We start from the raw sequence: 23,393 nt of genomic DNA on the forward strand, positions 1-23,393 counted from the left end.
TTTAAAAAAAAAACCCGTATCTAAAGTAATGAATTAGAGCGGTCCCCCGACACGACAAAATTTAGTTTGCGTAGTGTTAAAAGTTATTTTTTGCTTTTTATAGGGTTTAGCGTTTTTAACCTTTTGTCATAATTATTGCGGACTTTTTTTGGGTCGGGGGTTTTTTTAAATTTATAATTTAATTTTATTTTAGAATGTTGATCATCTTCCATCAAAATAGGGAAATTAATAGAAATAAATGGCAACACTTAGTTTTATTTTTTAAATGTATTTGATGAGATTGGCATTGGCACTTATTTATGCGGATTTTATAGAATAAGTTTAGTTAATATTTTTTTATTTTTAATAAAAAAAACCCTTAGTCTAGTAAAAAAATCTTATATAGGCTTTCTCCTTCATTTTCGGAGCTGTTATTATTAATTGATTTCTTATATATTTATATATCTGTGGAATAACAAAACGCACCTACGACAAGCAGAAAGAAATCCAAAACAATTCGAAAACAAAATGGCCGCTGGTCGTCATTGATCGTATTTCTGCTGCGGCTTTGACGCCATGTAAATTTTCACTGAAAACGTGAAAATTCAGCTCATTTAGTTAAGGATATGTCAGTGTAGTGTTACGATGATGGAGTTTGACGAGATTGTGGTGAAGGAGAGCCCCGGGCTTTGCCGGTGCTGTCTCTCCGAAGGGTGCTACAAAGACTTGGGTACTGAGTATACTTGGATGAATGAAACGGAGGTTTATGCTGATATGCTGCTAGAATGTTTCGATATTAGTGTAAGTTTTTGAATAAAACTATATTATCGTACTTAATTTACCGGTTTTAAAGCTAAAATCGGCCACAAACATCATAAAATTCCTATCGGAATATTATGCCGGTGTCACTCATTATTGGTAGCTATAAGATCCTTTGTGCGTTCAAAACAGTTCAATAGTAATGTTTTTCAACCAGATTACTCAACACAACGATGGTCCAAATGGCCCTAACCGGCTTATTTGCGAAGTTTGCATCACCAGGCTCCGAGATGCGTGTAATTTTAAGAAACAAGTACTGGACTCGGAGAAGAAATTCATTGATATGATGGGAAGAGGAGAATTTAGGCCTAAGAGTAAGTATTAGTACATTAAAATCCTTATCTATACCAATATAGAGAGAAAATATTTTTTTTCATTTATTTATAATGGATAAGTCAAAAACTACTGTGCCGATTCTAAAAATTATTTTAATGTTGGAAAGCTACAGTCTTTCCGAGTAATATATGCTACATTTTTTCCTGGCAATGGCAGTAGTTCTCACGGGATGCTGGTTAAACTTCGTGAAGTTGGTTAGTTTGTTAATAAATATGTGAACTACATATTTATTTATTTATGAGTAAAGAAACACTAACAGCTTCTGTGTATAAATTAACAACAAAAAAAAAAAGAAAAAGTTGGCTCTCACAGTTGCCAATTAAAAACATATTATATTACATACTGACTAGATATTATAAACAATTATAATTCTACTTATATTATAAATGTGAAAGTTCGTGAGAATGTATGGATGTATGTTTGTTATTCTTTCACGCTAAAACGGCTGGACTGATTTGGTTGAAATGTGATATGTAGATAGGTCATACCTTGGATTAATACATAGGCTCCTTTTTATCAACACACCACGCGGGTGAAGCTGCAAGCGGAAGCTAGTTGGAAATAAATGCATTAAAGCAATATTTTAACTTCTTGCAGTGTTAATCTACCAGGCACAGATGAAATGTGAAGACCCAGTGGAGGCCCCCATTGAGGAAGCAGACATCGAATATTTAGAAGACGACATTGATTTTACTGATGGTAAACATAAAAAACTTAAAATTTTACTAAAATATCTTTTTAATATTTTTTTTAAGCTTTGAATTTTTTTTTAAAAGTCATGTTAGTTTGGCTAAAAATAGGTTGGAAACTCTTATAAGAATCTTATTATAACATAATGAACTTATTTGCACACCCGCTTATGCCTAAAAGTGGATTCTGCCTGGTATCTTGCATGATTTTACAATGATCCATCATTATGTTGGATACAAATAGTTGATGAAAAAATTTTTGCCAGTTAACATAGGTACCAGTCTAGTCTTTGAAAAGAGCCTATATATCAACTTATTTTGATTTTCAATAATTCTTAAACCCAATATTTTCTCAGTTCCAGAAGAATTAATCAAAGATGAAACGGAACCATCGGTCTCAGACATAACGGTTTCAACATTACCAGTGAAAGGCAAGCGGGGTCGACCCCGGAAGAACGCTGTCAAGCCGGAGAAGAGACAGAAGCTTGATGATAAGCCCAAGACTTCGAAGGCTGTTGCTAAAGGTAGGTTTTTAATGTGTATTTTTTTGTATGTGAAGTGCTGTGTTGTGATTTTGAATTGATTTTTAACCGACATTGAAAAAAGGAGGTCCTCGATTTGTTTGTGTATAATTGTTTTTTATGTTGTTACGTTTATATATAGGACTAAGTAAAAAAATATATACATAGAATATAATTTTGGACAGTCAGCGGAAGTAATAGAATTTTACAAAAAAAATTTGGGATAGTAATAATTAATTTTAAATTGATTAAAATCACAACACGCACTTTCACTATTTATGTTGACAATGTTTTTTATAACATTCTCAAAATTATTGATTATCTTGTAACTAGATTTGGCAGAAACTTATTATGGTCTTCTCTCTTATGAAAAATATTGTCAACCAATTATTTTTAATATTCTGAAAGGCTAAATCATTTGATAATTTAGAATGCTTACCAGTATTGTACATGCGTACTCTGTCAGTCTATCTGTCGCGTTTTTACGCTATTACTACTGAACCGATTTATATTCTTACTTTTTACCCGGTTGCGGTAAATGGTCCTCCTTTGACGTGGGTGGAAACGCGAGAAACAGCCTGTTTAAACTATGTCGTACACAGATTAAATGTAATGATTTGGTCTTCCAGAAGATATGTTCGACATGGCAAGATTTGTTATGATAAAAATGTACCTCAAAATTAGAAAAAAATTGGAAACTGGGTTGAGGAGGTCAGATAGGCAGTCGCTCCTTGTAAAACGCTGGTACTCAGCTGCATCCGGTTAGACTGGAAGCCAACCCCAACGTAGTTAGGAAAAGGCTCGTGAGATGATCTGTCATAACAAATCTTCCCCTTTTTGCGTACAGTCACGAAAATATAGGTTGATCGTAAGTATTATCAAACATTTGTTGATAATCGATTAAAGTTCCCATAACTAATTAAAATTATTCTTGTATGATCAACGTTTGATTTCCGCGACTATACATATTATATTTGTAGCATATTTCTATCGTTTTAAACTTGATGGTTTCATATGAAATGTATTCTCCGATAAACTTCAATAGCTCAAGTCTTTTTAGACTTAAAAACTATAAACTATATTCCTATTTACCTCTTTGGTGCATTGTACAGACACCAGCAGGTCAAGCTACTCGAATCTGTCAAATGTTACCAATCGAACATTAACCTTACACTATTGTGATAAGGTTGAACATCTATTGAACACATTTGACAGATTGAGGTAGGCTGATATGTCCTGTATGTATATCTGTGCGATTACACTAAAATTTGAATAACCTTACACTTTGAACAGTACTGAAAATTTTTGAATAATTCACCTTTTTCAACTACCATCGAATATCGATGCATATAACTTATGATTTATAACTATTTACACATAAAAAATAAACGCCCGATTAACTAAACCAACTTTTTAGTTCTCGTGAAGGTAGTGCATTGTTTCCCTATACTTAAATATTTTTAACTTGCATAGGTACTACATTAGGACTGCTGTGCTCTTTGCATTTCCTACCGAAATGGCATACAGCGTTATATATTTATGCACAAACCGACTAAGCTAATTTTATAGCATTAACGGTGGGGATTTTAGGATAATCATTTTGAAAAGTGCGACAAAATAATAACTTTAAACCTAGCGGACCTCTCAAGCATCACTGCGAACAATATAAAAAAAGTTGCCAGATACCAATGACTTAATACTTTCATATGAGCTCAACATTATCAAAATCAAGATAAAGCAAATAGGGATCTACCCTCAAAACCTATCACGCAAATGAGATTTCAAGCCACAAACTACGACCACCCTTCAATAATATCCTCTTCAAATGAAGAAAAAATACCTTGGCGCCATTCTCATACAAAAATTTCACTTTTTAGGTAACACAGAGGCGGCGAGTAAGTCCTCAATGACGTCAACAAAACGCAACAGATTAATGAAGAGAAACGCCATTATAGTTCTAGAAACTTCCACAGTTCTACCCTTCAAATGGCATAGACAGAACTATCTTTGTTTCTATTGCCATCTCGCTTTTAAAGACACTGGTATGCTCAAAGAACATACTAGAAACGAGCATAAGAATGCTAATATTAAAGCTGCCGTTTCGTACTTGAGAAGGGACGAAAAAGTCAAAATTGATGTCTCGACGCTCGAGTGTAGGTCCTGCAAAAATAATTTTGATGATTTAAATGATCTTATAGAACATATAAAAGGGATACATAAGTTTAATTTTACTGAAGAATGTGGGTACGGTCTTATACCATACTTTTTGCAGAACGAAGATTTTCACTGCGCAGTTTGTAAGCAAGAGTTTCAGTACTTTATGAAATTGAACCAGCATATGAATGAGCATTTCGGGAATTATATTTGTGAGTTATGCGGCAAATCTTTCTTAAGCCAAGATAGATTAAGATGCCACTCTTTAACACACGGCTCTGGTTTTCATTGCAACCTTTGTTCAGCTACGTTTGACTCGCTAACACAGAAAAATAACCACGAATCAAGAATCCATAATAAGGACAAACTTCTGAAATGCTTCTTTTGCACTGAAACCTTTCAAAATTATAATCAGAGGAAAAGACATCACAGTACTGCTCATGATGTCAAAACCCCAGAATTTAGATGTCCAGTGTGTGACAAGTCTTTTCAAATCATGAGCAAAATGAAGGTCCACTTAAAAGAAGTCCATATACGAGAGAAGAATTTTTCCTGTTCCATGTGTGACCAAAAATTCTTCTCCAAGACCCACGTGCAAAAACATATGATCAAACATTTTGGGGAGAGGGTACATCAATGCGAAGTCTGCAAGAAGTCGTATGCAAGGAAACAGACGTTGAGGGACCATATGAGGATACACAGTAGTGAGAAAAAGTTTGTATGTAGCGTTTGCAGTCAAGGGTTTGTGCAGAATAATAGTTTGAGGCTGCATTTGAAAGTGCATCATCCCGAAACGGTGAATGATTGATCTTTAGATTTCTGGTCCTAATAACTTTCTTGCGTTTTTTTATTGTAAGTTATAGAAGATATATTTGTGAGAAAATACTGATTAGATATTTCTTTAGTAAGAATGATACAATAAAATAGAGAAGAGCTTTTGAAACTCAGTCATTCGAGCTTGATATTAACACAATAATGTCTTGAGCCCTTTTCTTAGAATAAGCAAACATTATTTAACACTTATTACTTATGTGCATTCGCTTTTTAAAAGTCAGTATTGTATATAGTATATGTAAAAAAACTTTTTGGTTGCAATATTGCATTTATATGTATGTACAGGTAGTGTTTCTACATTTATCTAACTTATATTCGTTAGTAAGACAAAGACTTATTAAGAAACACTGTATTTTTGTAATCCTAATAGATATTAAAATTAATATATGATATGGGACAAATGATTTTCATTTATTCACAATGTGTTTGTTGTCATAAAACATAATACCTCTTTTCTATAATGGATTATTCTGAAACGTATTTATTTATGATCTTCCTGATAGGTGATTCGTTCTATCTATATGTTGACATGAACTTGAGATACACGAGAATTTCGAGAATTTATATAAGTGGAAGTTATTAATAACTACCCTGTCTTATGGGCCACCAGTAATTCACACCGATTGTTTTACTATTGTGTCTGCATCGTGGACATTGAAGTGCTTAAAATTAAAAGCAAAAACGTTTATTGAAATCAAGCTAATTGATTCAGGCCTTTTCACGTCAAAAGTTAGTGTGGGATAGTACCGCAAAAATGTCCACCCATTACCGTTTCCTAGTGTTATGGGTGGAAAGAAAAAGCGACACGGCTGTCTATTTCAATTATTTTTTCAATTTGGTTTCAATATTTATAAGTTAATAGCATTTTTTATTATTGCACTTATGAGCTCTGCTTTTATCTGTGACATAATTATTTGTGTAAGTTACTTATAACAGAAGAACTGGGATAATACTATTAAGCTGATGATAGGTCTTGTAAACATTACGTTAGAAATCTTCAGAAGCGAAGGCAAAACAGTTGAAATTCTACGCTATGTGCCGCTCACCGCCTTGGACACAAAACAACTTTAAATGTACCCTAACTATAAATTGTAATATCTTTTTTTTATCGAATTAAGTAGAAACTTTTTAGAACCCGATTTTTTGTTGTCACACATATGGGTACATTTATAGTGGACCAATTTCTTTACAGGTAATAAACCGAGGAAATTGACGGGAACCGAGTCTTCCTCGATGCGGAGACGTCGGAACCTCCAAATTATATTCAACAACACTACTATAATCCCGTTTAAATGGCGCGGCAAGTATCTCTGCTTTTACTGCAGCAAAGATATCGCAGAATATACAGAGTTGAGGAAACATACTAAATCACATGGCAACTGCTCTATAAAAGACCATTCGCTAAAAGTTCTGAAAGGAGGTCAAAACATGGAGATAAAAGTCGATATCTCCAATATTTCTTGTGAAATCTGCACGGAGCCTTTTCCGTCCTTCGATGAGGTTGTAACACATTTGTTTGTGAAACACAAACTTGAGTATGATAAAGGAGTAGATATGGCTATAGAAGAGTATAAGCTAGTTGATCTTAGCTGTATTGGGTGTGAAGAGAAATTCACTTACTTTGGATACCTAGTCTCTCATGTTAATAATAACCATCCCAAAAACTGTCTTATATGTGACAAATGCAATCAAAAATTCAATAAAAAGAGAGACTTATTTTCTCATATGAAGAACTATCATCGAGAAGGAGGGTACCAATGCGAGTTGTGCCCTCAAACTTTCAGCTCATTGAACATACTAAGAAAACACAGAAATAACAGGCATTTGACAAGATGTAACATTTGCCACTTAAAACTACCTTCAGCAGCATTAAAACAAAAGCATATCGAAATAGAACACCCAGACGATGGGTCTTTACAATGCGATACATGTTTCAAAGAATTTCACACAAAACAAGGCCTAAGGATGCACAACAGAAAGTGTAAAGGCGAAGAGATTTTCGAAATCGCAATCAAAAAAGAAGAATACGTTGCTATGGATCTCGATCAGAACTACGACAATCAAGTCAAAAGACCGAGCGTCAAGCAAATCCGGGAGAATATAGTTATAGTCATTAATATGTCTACGGCGATACCTTTTAATTTTTATAAGAATAAGTTTAACTGTTTTTATTGCTCCAAAGACTTTCCTGATTCCGATTCGATGCGGGAACATACAGTCATGGAACACCCCGTGTGTGATATCAAAGAAAAATGTATAAGAAAGTGTAGGGAGTCAGTCGCTTGCGTTAAAATCGATATTTCCTCCCTAGCTTGTAAAATCTGCTTCGAATCGATGACTGACTTAGATCACCTACTCGATCATCTAATCTCTAAACATAATGCGAATTACGATAAATCGATAACCACTTGTCTACAGCCTTATAAACTTATAAAAGATCACATGGCTTGCCCACATTGTCCCGACGAAGAATTTCGCTTCTTCGGCACTTTATTAAAACATATGAATAATAAGCATACTAACAATAATATTATATGCGTTTACTGCGGTCAGACTTTCCGTAGGGACCAAAATTTGCGTGTACATATATGGCGTCACCACAGAGATGGCAGGTTTAAGTGTAATATTTGCGGTGCTGAATGCAAAATCCCTTCTCGTCTGTACATGCATATGGCTCGAGCCCACGGCGTAAAAGCCGCTAAATGCCCAAAATGTTCAGAATCCTTCGCTACACAGTATCTAAGGCAGAAACATTTGATAGAAGCTCATGATTCGGGACATAAGTGCTCGTTTTGTGGCAAACTTTTTACTAGGAACTCTTTTATGAGAGATCATGTAAGGAGGACGCATTTGAAAGAGAAGAATGTAGAATGTTCTATTTGTAATATGAAGTTCTTCAATAATATTTTGTTACGCAGACATATGGTTAAACACAGCGGTGAAAAGAATTTCCACTGTGACGTTTGCGGAGAACGGTTTTTCTGGCGAAAAAGTTTGAGGACGCATATGGCTAGGCATAATAAACATTTGAATCCTGTTTAGAAAGTATTATTTTAACTTTGGAAGTTTAAGGTTTTATGTAGATGACTTTATCTTGGGTGCCATAATAATTTATATTGTAAATACGTAAATATAAGTGACGTAATTGATTTTAGGATGGATTTTAAGTATGGATTGGGGAGAAAAACTATTTAGCAAAATCAATGGTTTTCTTCTTCTTCTTTCATGTCGGTTACATGTCATACATTGAGACTATACTATGTGAGCCCAATATGCCGCTACATCGAGAACATGGCCGGATGCGCTCATTAGGTCCTGCCTCGAGCAAGTTTCAGGGCACAGAGAATAGTTTTCTTAAAATAACTAAATATGTATAGCAACAAGATGCTTTGAATTCTGTCAAGACTCTTCTCGAATCTTCTGCTACCTTACTTCCTCACAAGTACAGAATAGTAATTTCTTTTCAGATGTGCAATCAAGGAAGGCAAAGTACAGTGATTGTGATCAAAGGAGGAAGAATCTACAAATTTTACTCAACAATACTACGTTGATACCTTTTAAATGGCGCGGGAAATACCTTTGTTTCTATTGTGGTGACGATTTTGACAGTCAAAAGACTCTAGCGAAACATACGAAAGGTCATGGACCTTGCAGTCTTAAAGACAGAGCTATAAAACTAGTAAAATCAGCAGATATAGAACTCAAAGTAGACGTTTCTGATATTTCTTGCGAGATTTGTGCAGAAACCTTTAATGAAATAGACGATATAATCGAACATTTAATATCTACACATAAACTGCCTTACGATAGAAATATAGAAATTTTGATATCGGCATACAGGTTGATTGATCTCAAGTGTCGTGTTTGCGGTCAATATTTCGACTATTTGCGCAAACTGATCAGCCATATGAATAATGATCATCCGATCAATTGCTTCCCTTGTACTGATTGTACATTGAAGTTCAATAAAAAGAGAGACTTGGAGTCACATATAAGGTTCCACCACAGAGATATGCATCCATGCACTAAATGCACGATGGAATTTTCTACAAATGCAGCTCTGCAGAAACACAGGTCTAAAGCTCACACTTCAACCTGTAATCTATGCTTCCGAACATTTTCATCAGACAACAAAAGACTGGCACATCTGAAGTCTGACCATGATTCTGATGAGAATCAATGCTTGTTCTGCTACGAAGTTCTGACAACGAAACAGGCTTTTATAAGGCACGCGTTAAAATGCCAACATAAGCCACAAGAAGAAATTTTAGATAGTACTTCGAATGATAATAAAATTACTGTTAAAGAAATAAGAACGAGTTTGGCTCGAGTTTTCAATATGACCACAGCTATGCCTTTTAAATGTTACATGAATAAGTTCAACTGTTTTTACTGTACCGAAACCTTTACTTCATGTGATGAACTTAAGGAGCATACAACAACACAACATCCGCACTGTGATATATCTTTTAAATCCATGAAATTGAAAAACAGATATGACGGTATCAAAATCAAGGTGGATACCTCTTCCTTACATTGCAAACTATGTCTTATATACTTTGAAAATCTTAGTGATATCATTAACCATATAAATGCAGAACATAAAGCTAAATGTGATCCGTCCGTTGAGACTAATTTGCAAGCCTACAAGTTAGTACAAGATAATTATTCCTGCCCCATGTGTGGGGAAGTGCATAGATATTTCTGTGTTCTACTAAAGCATATTAGCTCTACGCATAACGATAATAACCATATATGCATGTATTGTGGGGAGGCTTTTCGTACTGATCCTAATCTTAGGGCCCATATGTCGAGAAGTCATCGACTGTCAGAAAATATTAGTTGCAACATCTGTAGTAGAGTTTTCGCCAACAAAGGTATGTTGAAAACCCATCTAGGCAGCGTCCACGGAACTAAGTTGTATCAATGCAAGCAGTGTACTGAAAAATTTCCTTCCCCGTACGCTATGAAACGTCATATGATCCTTTCGCACGGAACCGGACATAGGTGCACTTATTGTGATAAGTTGTTTACTAAAAACTCTTTTATGGTCAACCATGTAAGAAGGTTGCATTTGAAGGAAAAAAATGTGGAGTGTTCAATTTGTTTAGAGAGATTTTTTGATGTCCAAAGGCTTAAAATGCATATGGTTAAACATGTCGGAGAGAGGAACTTTCATTGTGATATTTGTGGTAAAAAGTTTTTATGGAAAAAGAATTTGAGGGGACATATGGCATCTCATTATAAGAACGCGAACGCTAGAAATGTTACATAGATAGATAGATATTCTTTATTATCTGCACCAATTGTACAATTTTGATCTTAATCTAGTTAAAGTAGGTGACATAATGGGCGGTCTTATCTCTTTTTATGTATTTTTTTAATTTTTTTGAAAGTTGTATGAGTCGTGGTTTTGAAATCACCGATACCTAATGGTCTCCATTTGTTTTTCAAATGTGCACAAATACGTTTTCTGCCTAAAATGCCGCTTAATTATGAGGATTTTCATAAAGAAGGTGAACATAACAATTTGACATTGTACAAGAATATTAACAGTAACATAATGCAAGCATATTAATGCAATAGACTTTAAGAACGTGCCCCAAAGTAACAAAATATCGAAGATTGATAACAGCAGAATTATAGAGAAGAACAATTATTTTTCAGATGGTCTGTTGGGACCGTACGAGGGCTGTACCTCTGAGCGTCGAAGGAAAAACATGAAAATACTGTTCAACCACACCACAATAATACCGTTCAAATGGCGAGGCAAATATATATGCTTCTACTGCGGTAAAAACAGTACAGAGTACACAGAGTTCAGAAAACATACGAAATCACACGGATTGTGTTCGACTAAAGATTACTCCCTTAAACTTATCAAAGGCAATCATATCGAAATTAAAATCGATGTCTCGGAAATCTCTTGTGAAGTTTGCAATGAGCCCTTTAAAACATTCGATAGTATAATCGATCATTTGATCAGTAAACACAATATGGAGTACGAGAGAAATATCGATACTCCGTTCCAGGAGTATCGATTGGCAGACTGCCGATGCTTGCACTGTGAAGAACAGTTCTCGTATTTTGGATATTTAGTGAAACACGTTAACAATGTGCATCCTCAAAAATGTTTCATTTGTGATGATTGTGGACTCACTTTTAATAAAAAGAGAGATTTGGCCGTCCATTTGAGGAATTATCACAAAACAGGGGGATACCCGTGCAATCTCTGCTTGAAGAACTTCAAAAATAACCTTGTTTTGAGACGTCATCAAAATAATTCGCATTTTAGGCAGTGCATGAGCTGTGGCTTGCGTTTCGCGTCCCTTTCTCTTCTGCAAAAACATATAGTAGTCGATCATCCACCTAATGAGGATAATATGAAATGCAGTTACTGCTCCAAGGAGTTTCACAGCTCGATAGGTTTAATGCAGCATTTGAGCAAGTGTAAAGTCAAATTATTATCTCAGGAAGACCCTAACCCTTCTTCACTTGCGGAGGACAGTATAGAACCGAAGAAAAAGCAGAATGTACTTCAAATAAGACAAAATATACAGTGTGTACTCAACATGTCGACAGCTGTGCCTTTCAAATTCTTCTCTAAGTTCTCCTGTTTTTACTGCTCCAAAAAGTTCGTAGAATTTGATGAATTACGACAACATACTGCAGTAGAACACCCTGTATGCGATCTAAAATCTAAATGCATGAAGAAATGCAAAGGCGAAAGGATTTCGGTTAAAATAGATGTATCAGAGTTATCTTGCAAAGTATGTGGTGTACCAATGCCTAATTTAGAAGATTTGATAACCCATTTGATTGAAAGTCATAAAGCGAAGTATGATACTTCCATTATGGGCTGTTTAGAACCTTACAGGTTGATTAAAGACAACATGCCTTGTCCTATATGTCCTGACGCGGTGTTCCGATACTTTGGAATCTTACTTCGACATATGAGTTCGGTACATAGCAATAATAACCGAATCTGCGATTTCTGCGGTCGAAGTTTCCGCAACGCTGCCAATTTGAATGTCCATATAACGTACGCTCATACGGGGTCATGTGAATGCGATGTCTGCGGCGCTAAATACAAAAACCAATGGTGTTTAGCACGCCATAGGGCTAGAACACATAACGCGAAAGATCATAAGTGTCCTAAATGTCCCGAGAAGTTCCAATCTCAATACCACACTCAGAAACACTTAATCAAAATTCATAATATCGGACATAAGTGTAGTTACTGCGGCAAAATGTTTACTAGAAACTCCTTCATGAAAGACCATGTACGCCGAACTCATTTGAAGGAGAAAAATATTCCGTGCTCCATATGTAATGAGAAATTTTTCGATAATTACTTGTTGAAAATGCATATGGTTAAACATGAAGGTGATAGGAAGTTTACTTGTACTGTTTGCGGTAAGGCGTTTTTGAGACGAAGTAATTTGAGCTCGCACATGGAAATGCATAAAAAGTATGGTCATGTACAGGTTTAGGTATATGTACAGTAAACTGCACATCAGTGGTAACTGTCATGCACCTTAACTCAATAGTAATAAGTACGATTTTCCTATAAAACTGTTACCACTGACCTGAAGTTGACTGTACTAGTTTTTTTTGTACGCGGTTTCTGTACATATATTCTGAAGTATGGATGTTCATATATTGTAACTTTTTTTGTTACTATATCTCTTCTTCTATGATGTCTTCCTAATTTCGTAAATGCCAATAGGACCTTTAATAATAAATGGAACAAAACTTGATGAAATTAAATCAATATTATTGGAATAAATATTCCGATTTTGATTTTACACTTTATGCGCATACTTTCCGAGAACAAAAACAAACACTAGGTCCACTCGAGTCTGTCTTGATCAACTTAGTTAAAAAGAATCTTTCCTTTTTAACGTCAGAAATCATCAAATAACCCCTCTCGCTGTGGGTTAGCAGCGGTGAGGGAGTGTCAGACTCTTACTGACTAAAAACCGTCGTGTTCCGCCGTAGGCCTTTTATGTACCTACCAGGGCCGCGGTAACTCGCGCGAACAATCCCGCAGTTAAAAAAGAATCTGACTCAAAAATTGATCTCATTAATATGGTCACTGTTTGTATTTTTTTATACTTTTTTTGCATACATATATCGAAGTAATTCATTCTAAAGTCATTATTCACTTTAAAGAACTTGTGTAGAATGAAGTGTCACCTTAAACCTTATTGGTTCTATGTACATATATTGGATCTCACTTTACTATTGTAAATAATTTATTTTAATGTACATAATAGATTGTATTAAGATTTTTTACGTCTTTGAAATTAATATTTTGTCTTATCCGCCTAAATTATGTAAATATCTATCAGTTTTAGTTTATATTTTTGTTCAATAACTATTCCATAAAATCTACAAAAAGTTAAACTATTTAATTATATCTGTCTAACCCTGAGTTGCACCATTCAACTATAACGGTAACCAAACCATAACCAGCCGTATACTTGCCGCGCATTGCTCACGTCGGCAATTTGACAACTGAAAATGGTTCGGTTATCGTTATAGTTAAATAGTGTTACTCACTTTATAAAAGGAGATAGGTAAAAATTATGTTTTTTTTAATATCTTGTATAGTTATCGGCTCGAATCTTGAGCTCTGACCTACACCTGCGCAGAAGTAATTTATTGGGTCCCTTTTGTGGTATGAAGTGAAGCGCGGGGGCGGGCTAAAGCGATGACTGGCCCGCAGTGCATCGCGTCATAGCCGTCACTCGGGATTGGTTCTTTGCTAATAAATAACTCCTGCGCAGATGTAGGTCAGAGCTCAAGATTCGTGCCGATAACTATAACATAATCGTTGAAATGAATTATTTAAGAAGTGAAATAACCATAAACTTAGGTGTAATATGTAGTATAGTTTAATGAATTTTGGTTGTAACGTAATAAGTATGTGAATATTGTGATATACATGTGTTTAGCTATAGGTAATGTCCGACATTTCAATTCTATAATATACTTTTAAGTATTTCAATGGCTTTGTTTTTAATATACCTCTTATTCTTCAGTAAAAAAATATAAGAAATGCTAGGTGATACACTTATAAAGAAAACAGGAAAATGCAAAGGATTTTTTTTTTAATTTTGTATACATAGCAATTTTAGCACAATATGGTCTTAAATGTCGATAAAGAATACTATCGTAATCACAACGTGGAAACAATAGAAAAAAAACCTTGTAAACCCAAAAAGAGCCTGAACCCGTGTCTTCATTTCATTAACTGTCAAAATAGTAATGTGTAGGTAATTTTGTCATGAGGATTTTTATAGAGGCAAGACAGTCGGCATACATACTATAACTATACTAAACTTTCTTAACAACGTTGATTTAATATTTGTATTTATTAAGTAACACTAACTTTTTTGTTTGCTCACTGAGACACAGCAGTTGAACCTTTTTTTACCAACTTAAACTAAAAGTCTTACTTCCAACTTTGGCCACTCAACAGATGGATACTTCCTTAAACTACAACAGAAAATACTAGAACCTTGAAAAGTTAAAGCTGAATTTCTTTTCAGGTTCAAAATTCAATACAGTGGAGGACAAATATAAGAAAATGGAAGTCGCACGTAAGCTATTGATAAAAAGGAGAAATGTAGAATATGTGTTACAGTACAGCAATGTTACGCCCTTCATGTGGCACAAGGGGAAGTACAAATGCTTCTACTGCAACGAAACTACTAAAGACCCAGTGGTTCTACGCGAGCATACCGCAGAAGTACACCAATTCGCCAATCTAGAGCTGGTAGTTTTTGACAGAACCAAAAATAATAGGAATAAAGATGCTGCCGTGAAAATTGACGTGACAGGAATAAGCTGCAAGCTTTGTCCCCAAGCTGTCACGAATTTAGAAGAACTTATACACCATTTAATCATAGCCCATGATGCGGAGTACGATGTTAGTGTACCAAATTGTCTCCTACCCTTCAAATTGGATAGGGATCAACCGACTTGTCCCACTTGTAATACCAAATTCGTTTTCTTTGAGTACTTATTGCGTCACGCTAACAAACACCATCTGTCTCATCATTATATATGCGATGTTTGTGGCACCAGCTTCCAAGGCGAGAATCATTTAAAAATGCATTATAGATACTATCATAGAGAAGGTGGTTACACCTGTGAATACTGTGGCATAAGTCTTGCAACCCTTTCCAAAAAGATTCTACATGAAAAGAACGTGCATTTAGTCAATTTGTCGACCTGTCCTCACTGTCCAGAGACCTTCAAAAGTCCGTATTTAAAAAAGCTACATTTGGCAAATGTTCACGGGGTTGAGGAGCTTAAAATTAAGTGTCCCTACTGTCCAAAAGTTTACCCTCAAGAATCTATAATGTCACGGCATATGAGAAGGGTGCATTTGAGAGAGAAGAATGTCGAATGCGAAGTTTGTGGCGACAAATTCTTTGGCCCTTACGATGTTAAATTACACATGGTTAAACATAACGGCGAAAAGAAGTTCGTTTGTTCTGTCTGCGGGAAAAAATTCTCTAAGCGTAGTAATTTGAACTCCCATGCAGTGCTACATACTAGAGAGAAAGATTACGTATGCATGGTTTGTAACAAGGCCTTCGCACATCAAACTAATTTGCGTATGCATATCAGAAATAGACACAGTCAGATAGAAGAGCAAGAACCTATTGTGAATGAGATAGATGACAACGATATGGTGCAAATGGAGATTATTCAGGAGGAATTGGAAGGGGAAGTGACGGGACAATATATTCAATGATATTACTATATTGTGGAGTAGATCCACAATTAAATCTTTAAACAAAAGTCCTTGAAGTTTCTGCTTCCTGAATGTCACTGTGAAGGAATAGTTTAGCTGGAAATCGGGACTCTAATGGTCTGAAACTGATCTGTCTTGAGCAAGGCTGGGCATGATAATCATGGTACATTGAGATAAACTGTAGCTGAATAGTGTGACTGGAAAAACGCTGATGACGCTAAAGATGATTCCAGAAAAAACAGATATTAAAAAATATTAAAAAAAATTCATATATATATGAAATTAATGATTTCTTGATGAAATTTATCTACATTGGCCTTAATGAATCAATGATTTGAAAACATTATATAGAAAGTGTAGAAAAATTATGGAAATGGATTTTTGGGGGATGTGAAGTGGCTCAACTTTCAGTGGCTGGACTGTGAAAGTGTATACAATTTTAATGGGACTTACATAGTGATATTTTTGGGATTGTAAAAAACAATTAGTGCAAAAGAGTGAAAGTTACTTAAGTTGTATATAGAAGGATGAAGTTGGCTAAAATTGTAAGTTAGACTGTACTTAGCATACAGAAGCAACATACATATAATAATTAGTGTCCGACCGAAACTGGTTTTCCGGCCGAAACCGAAACCGAAACCGAATGTTCGGCCGTGGCTTCAGTTTCGGCCGAAACCGAAACCGAAACCGAAACTCACATGGTCAAGTATAAAATTTCTTAAAATACTGAAATTTGGTGTTTTTTACCATTATTTTGCATTAATTAGGGCATGAAGTGGAAACACAGTATATTAATTCAGTTTGTTGTAGGTATTGTAATCATTTATTTAATACAATATTAAAAAATCTTTTAGTAAATATTATAGTTTTGTCAATCCTTTTTGTAATTTCATGATCATCAGGCCATAGTGCAACTTTAGGTTTAGAAGTCAAACTTAAGATAGTTGTCTGAACAAGAGTTGACTGATCTGCGCTCGATTTCAACGATGCACTCGAGTCTGTTCGCTTCAATTTTGCTTCACTTTTGAAATCATTCAATTCTGAGACACGTTTTTTTACTTGCCTGTATTCCTGGTCATGAAATTTTGATAAATGCAACTTCAGTCCATATGATGTTTGTTTTTTTGCTTCGTGGCTTCCTAATGAATAGCACTTGTTACATATCTTGCAAACAGCTTTTGATGTATCACTGATACTTTTATCAAAGTACTGACAAATCGGACTTTTTTTCTCGTTGTGACATTTTACTTTGAAACAATTAAAAATTAAACCGTAATAATAACAATCGGACAATAGGTCATCGGAATGAAAAACACATCTCGAATAAGATTACCTATAAAACGTAATTTATGAAATTAAACACTTCACATTTTTTATTTACTTACAATTTCTTTTTTACATGTGACTTCATTTGTTAATAACAACAAAACAGTTATTGACTCAATATTTAATTAACTATATAAATCATTCAAGTACAGAAACAAAACAAAAACTTACATGTTATCAGTTCCATCAAAACATAACCTCCAAATAATGTTTCCGTCGGACGCACACGCACTGACTAAGTTTTATTGCATTACTACGGAGCTATCCGAATGGCACACGATGATTTCCGAACAGAGCCGACGGCTTACGACACAGCTTTGCCGCGGAAAAGAAGTTAGGTGAATGTGCGTGACCTTGCGAGATAAGTTTCGGTTTCGGCAAAAGTTTCGGCTGATTTTGGCCGAAACCGAAACTGCAGCCGAAACTTGATTTTTGGCCGAAACTCGGCCGAAACCGAAACCGAAAGTTCGGTCGGACATTAATAACAATTTATTTGTAAATATAAATACATAAAAACTGCAGATGTATGAAAGTGGCTAAAGTTGGACTAACAATATTACATACATACTCAGTAGTTCAATGTTTTCTAAGAGCAGGATTTTTAAACATTTTTAGGTGCATACTTATTTAAAATAATAGGTATTTTAAAATAAATATCCATATAACAAGCACTAGTTAAACCATATGATATATAGACATGGTAGTTAGGTTTACCCGGTTAGACTATTTACCATAGACCATTCAAATATTTACGTACCTTTTGGAAATATTATGATAATAATATGAAAATAACAGGAAGCTGTGCATGTAACATAATATGTATTTGGAAAGCTTAAAAGTAGCTGTGATTATTAAACTTGTGTTTATAAAAACATTGTAAATAGAAACCATAATATACGACATAATTATGAGCCATAGTAATTATCAAGTTTTAACTATTCTAGTTATCTTAAACATATACTACATTTGAACTATTATACCTATTTGTAAATATTATTTAACATAACCTTTTTGTAAATAAACTTTTTTGAATTCTTATGACAGTTTTTATTTAAGACTAATTCCATGAAAATAAACAAAAATTCTATTATTATCTATCTAATTTAAATTGGTCTGAAGTATATAATGAACGAGATGTGAATACAGCGTTTGATAACTTTCATAAAAATCTTATGTTATTTTACCACCTTTGCTTTCCTAAAATTACAATAAAAATAGATGTAACTAAAAATAACATGAAATGGATCAGCAAAGGGATAAAGAAATCGGCTAGAACTAAAAGACTCCTTCGCATCCAATACTATCGTATGCCTAATAAAGAAAATAGATACAAATATACTAAATATAATTATTTGATGAGAAAATGCATACAAAAAGCGCAAAGACTAAGTAATACTAAATATATAGACATGGCTAAAAATAAATGCAAAGCAACGTGGAACTTAATCAGGTATAATACAAATAATGAAAAGACTTATAACACACATATTCAGGAATTAGAAGTAGATGGAACAACTATAAATAAACCTATGGAAATAGCGAACCATTTTAATAACTATTTCATTAAATTAACTAATAAGGAGTTTGATAGTAAAATAAACAATTACAAAATTAATCAAACTGACTCAAGTATATTTTTACGGCCCGCCACTAGTTATGAAATTCTTCGAATAATTAAATCACTCAATGATAGTAACGCAACCGGATATGACCAGATAAACACACAGATCATTAAATTAGTTGCTCCAATAATAACCCCGATACTAACTCATTTGATAAATCAATCGATATCAGCTGGTGTATTTCCAGACGGATTAAAAATATCCGTAATCAAGCCAATATATAAGAAGGGTGATAAAAGGAATGCCTCGAACTATAGACCAGTCGCTTTGATTCCTATTATCTCCAAAGTTTATGAGAAAGTTATGCACTCAAGAATACTACAATTCATAAATAAATTTCAAATACTAAAAAAGGAACAGAATGGCTTCCAAAAAGGTAAATCTACTACCCTTGCCGCATTCTCATTAATCAGCAAAGTTATAAAACATATAGATGACAAAATACCAACCACCGTAGTATTCTTTGATATGTCAAAAGCTTTTGACTTCGTATCACATGACCTACTACTAAAAAAATGTGATAAATATGGCTTACGTGGTAACGCTTACAATTGGATTAAAAGCTATCTCACAAATAGATCACAATTTGTTGAAATAGAAAGTAAGGGCCACGATCTAAATTGGTCTACCTGCCAAAGCACGCAAATTGAAAATAAATTCGGGGTTCCGCAGGGTAGCATTTTGGGACCATTACTTTTTCTTATTTATATAAATGATCTCCCAGATGTAACCGACTATACCTGCACACTTTTTGCTGACGATGTATCGGTAACTATACCTAAATTTGATAATAATTATGAGCATGAAATTAACACTACAATAAATGAAATAGCGAAATGGATGGAAAATAATAATTTAAAACCTAATGTAGACAAAACAAATTACATACAATTTTACAACAAAGATGCAACTGGAACGAGCCTAAACTTAAAATTAAATGAAAAACCATTAAAAAAAACGGACAAAACCACCTTCCTAGGAATAGTGCTCGATGAACGATGTTCGTGGAGCGGTCATGTGGAAAAAGTGTGCGGAAAAATCGACAGATTTGCTTACGCTTTGTGGCGATTAGGTAATGTTTCCACAAAACAGGCGACTATGCAAGCCTACCATGCATATGTCGCATCAGTATTAAGATATGGCATCTTAATATGGGGAAACTCGGTGCATGTTGGCAGAGTTTTTATCTCACAAAAACGATGTATTCGAGCAATTTGTAATGTGGATAATTTGACATCATGCAAACCGCTTTTCAAAAAGCTAAAAATCCTAACACTTGCTTGCATTTATATAGAGGAAGTTTGTAAATTTACTAAATCATATGAAGATATTATGTTTAAGAAACTTGGTGATGAATGCACATTAAACTGTAGATTCCCAAATAAATTAAATTTACCATTTATGAGAACCGAATTGTACCGTAGAAATTGTTACCCAATGTGCATTCGAATATACAATAAGCTACCATCTCGCATTAAAGAACTACCTATGAGTAAATTTAAGAAGTCCCTCAGAAATTGGCTTATTGACAAATGTTTTTATACAGTTAAAGAATACCTAGAGGAGAAATAGAATTATAATAGAAATTTAGCTATTAGATTATAGGAAAACTTAAATATTTGCATGACTAATTTATAAGTCGAATATAGTGAAACCATTTTTTGTTATTATATTTACCATCATAATGTACCTATATTCTAGCAAATAAATAAATTTCATTTCATTTCATTTCATTTCATTGAAAAAATGTATACATTCTTGTACTATAATATTCTGCAATTTGCTGGCACCCAACATCCAAGGAACCCTAAGTGGTCTCTATAAATAAACCTTTGGTATATACAATATACTTTTCCGACTACTGCATTAACTAAGCCACGAATACTACTTACATGATATACCATAAACTACTTCATATATTTTTTTTGCACTAATCTACATTCCTCACCAAAACCCAAAAACGCAAAAAGGAAGCGTAAACCGTGCCTCTATTTTCAGGACCACACGAGGCACAAGATACCTACATCGGCACACTAATAAAAAAACGAAGAAATGTTCTTCAAATTCTCCAATATGGCAACGTTGTACCCTTTAACTGGCACGTGAAAGGATACCGATGTTTCTACTGTTTAAAACCTATGAAGGACTGCGAAATACTTAAAGAACATACCTCCAAGCATACCGTTGATTTGGCTACATTTCTTTCCCAAAGAATCATATCTAAAGATATACCAATAAAAATTGATGTGACCAATATAGGTTGCAAAGTCTGCCAAGAGCCGGTTAAAGACTTAGAAGAACTGATTTCTCATATTATATCAGTCCATGAGCAAGATTATGACGATTCTTTGGGGGTTTGTGCGTTCCCTTTCGTTCTAACCAAAGATGTAATGCAATGCGTTCTATGTGAAAATCAGTACGATAACTTTACTTCTATGATCAGTCATATGCATAAAGAACATGTGAGTCATTCTTCTGTCTGTCAGATTTGTGGGCTTAGCTTTATCAGCAAGATTCGGCTCAAAAGACATATTAATAACAGGCATGTGGGATATCGGTGTACAGTTTGCGGGGAAATTTTCAACGCGTCACATAGAATGGAGAAACATAAGCAAAAAATGCACGGACAAGCAAAGAATTACGAGTGTAATCTATGCAGTACAGGATTCGAAAGCCAATACCAATTAAAGGTGCATTTAGGCAAAATGCACAATGTGGAAAAATACAGGATCAAATGTGCACAGTGTCCGAAAATTTGCACGACTAAGGGTGCTATGATATTACATGTGCAATCAAGACATTCGGAGACGAAGTTCGAGTGTGATTTATGCAATTACAAGACGGGGATCAAATGGCTGATAACTTTGCACAAGAAAAAGCATTTTGGGGACCGTGATTACGTCTGCAGTATTTGCGAAAGGTCTTTTCGGAGGTCCAGTAATTTGAGGGCTCATATGAAAGTGCATTCGGGGGTCTCTGGACGTGTGTGCAGGTTTTGCAAAAGAGGTTTCGTTGATTTGGATACGTTGAACAGTCATATGGCTAAGTTGCATTACTTGGAAGAGTCTTAGGTGATCCACCTTTTTTGTGGTAGATATTTTCACCACTACATGATGTCCCCCTAGCCGAATATCGGCTACGGCGGCTGTTCTCATGTAAGGAGATTAGCCAACTACGCAGGACATATTATAGTGCACGAGCATTTGCGCAGACGCAGGTGCACTCCCTATTCCTTCACTCTCATAGCCCGATGGGACGGCAACCCGACACGACCGGAGAGACTTCAGGCGCAGGACCGACATTTACGTGCTCTCCGATGCACGGGTGTATCAATCACCAGCTTCCAGGCTCCGGGCTGCTTTGTGAAAGTCTTCTAAAACCCACAAAGCGATTTCGGCCCGACTCGGGAATCGAACCCGAGACCTCGCGCTCAGCAGCCGCATTTGCGACAGCTAGACCAACGAGGCCTAAGTTTGAGGAAAAACGAACAACGTTGCATTGAGATTTTTACGATCAAGTCCATCGACCTTCATACTAAATTTTTCTAATCAATTTCTAGATCCATTTACTGGAATGGTAGACATTTATGATGCGTATAGCTAACGAGTGAAATTCCCTGCTAGAATCTGTTTCCTGATAGATACAATCTGGATGTCTTGAACTTAAGAGTAAATAGGATATTTCTAAGCAGACCACATCATTGCTCATTGAGATATGTAGTGGTGTATGGGAGGACTCATCGCCTCTCACTACGGATCAGCTGGCTGAAGTATTTACTAAGTTTGAGGTTAAATTTATTGGAGATCTAATTAGTATAATCATGTACTTAGTAAATAGTAAGTTTATTTAGATGTACAATATTTATGAAACGAACAACGTTGCATTGAGATTTTTTTTTGAGGTTAAAACAACCTAACCTCAAACTTAGTAAATACTTCAGCCAGCTGATCCGTAGTGAGAGGCGATGAGTCCTCCCATACAGCTGCTTAGAAATATCCTATTTACTCTTAAGTTCAAGACATCCAGATTGTATCTATCAGGAAACAGATTCTAGCAGGGAATTTCACTCGTTAGCTATACGCATCATAAATGTCTACCATTCCAGTAAATGGATCTAGAAATTGATTAGAAAAATTTAGTATGAAGGTCGATGGACTTGATCGTAAAAATCTCAATGCAACGTTGTTCGTTTCATAAATATTGTACATCTAAATAAACTTACTATTTACTAAGTACATGATTATACTAATTAGATCTCCAATAAATAAGATAATTACGATACTTGGTTGGTGAGTTTATTCACATAAAAATCATTATGAATAAGAAAACGACTCCATGATTA

At 34.9% G+C, this 23,393-nt stretch overlaps 1 protein-coding gene across 9 annotated transcripts in view; it reads left to right on the plus strand.

Moving 5' to 3' along the window:
- Nucleotides 1-474: 474 nt before the first annotated feature.
- LOC110380700 (zinc finger protein 62 homolog) overlaps nucleotides 475-23,393 on the plus strand; it is a 33,009-nt gene continuing 10,090 nt past the window's right edge. For 3 of the 9 annotated variants that reach the window (XR_010278012.1, XM_064042967.1, XM_064042971.1), the window contains exons 1-4: nucleotides 478-780; nucleotides 956-1,112; nucleotides 1,732-1,833; nucleotides 2,180-2,347. Coding sequence is in view for 8 of the 9 variants with exons in the window: in XM_064042967.1 (XP_063899037.1) it covers nucleotides 625-780; nucleotides 956-1,112; nucleotides 1,732-1,833; nucleotides 2,180-2,347 (583 nt within the window). In the remaining variant the exon portion in view is untranslated. The other 6 variants (XM_064042966.1, XM_064042964.1, XM_064042965.1 and 3 more) reach the window with 6 other exon arrangements.

Source organism: Helicoverpa armigera, chromosome 30 (assembly GCF_030705265.1).
Source record: "Helicoverpa armigera isolate CAAS_96S chromosome 30, ASM3070526v1, whole genome shotgun sequence".
Lineage (NCBI taxonomy): Eukaryota > Metazoa > Arthropoda > Insecta > Lepidoptera > Noctuidae > Helicoverpa > Helicoverpa armigera.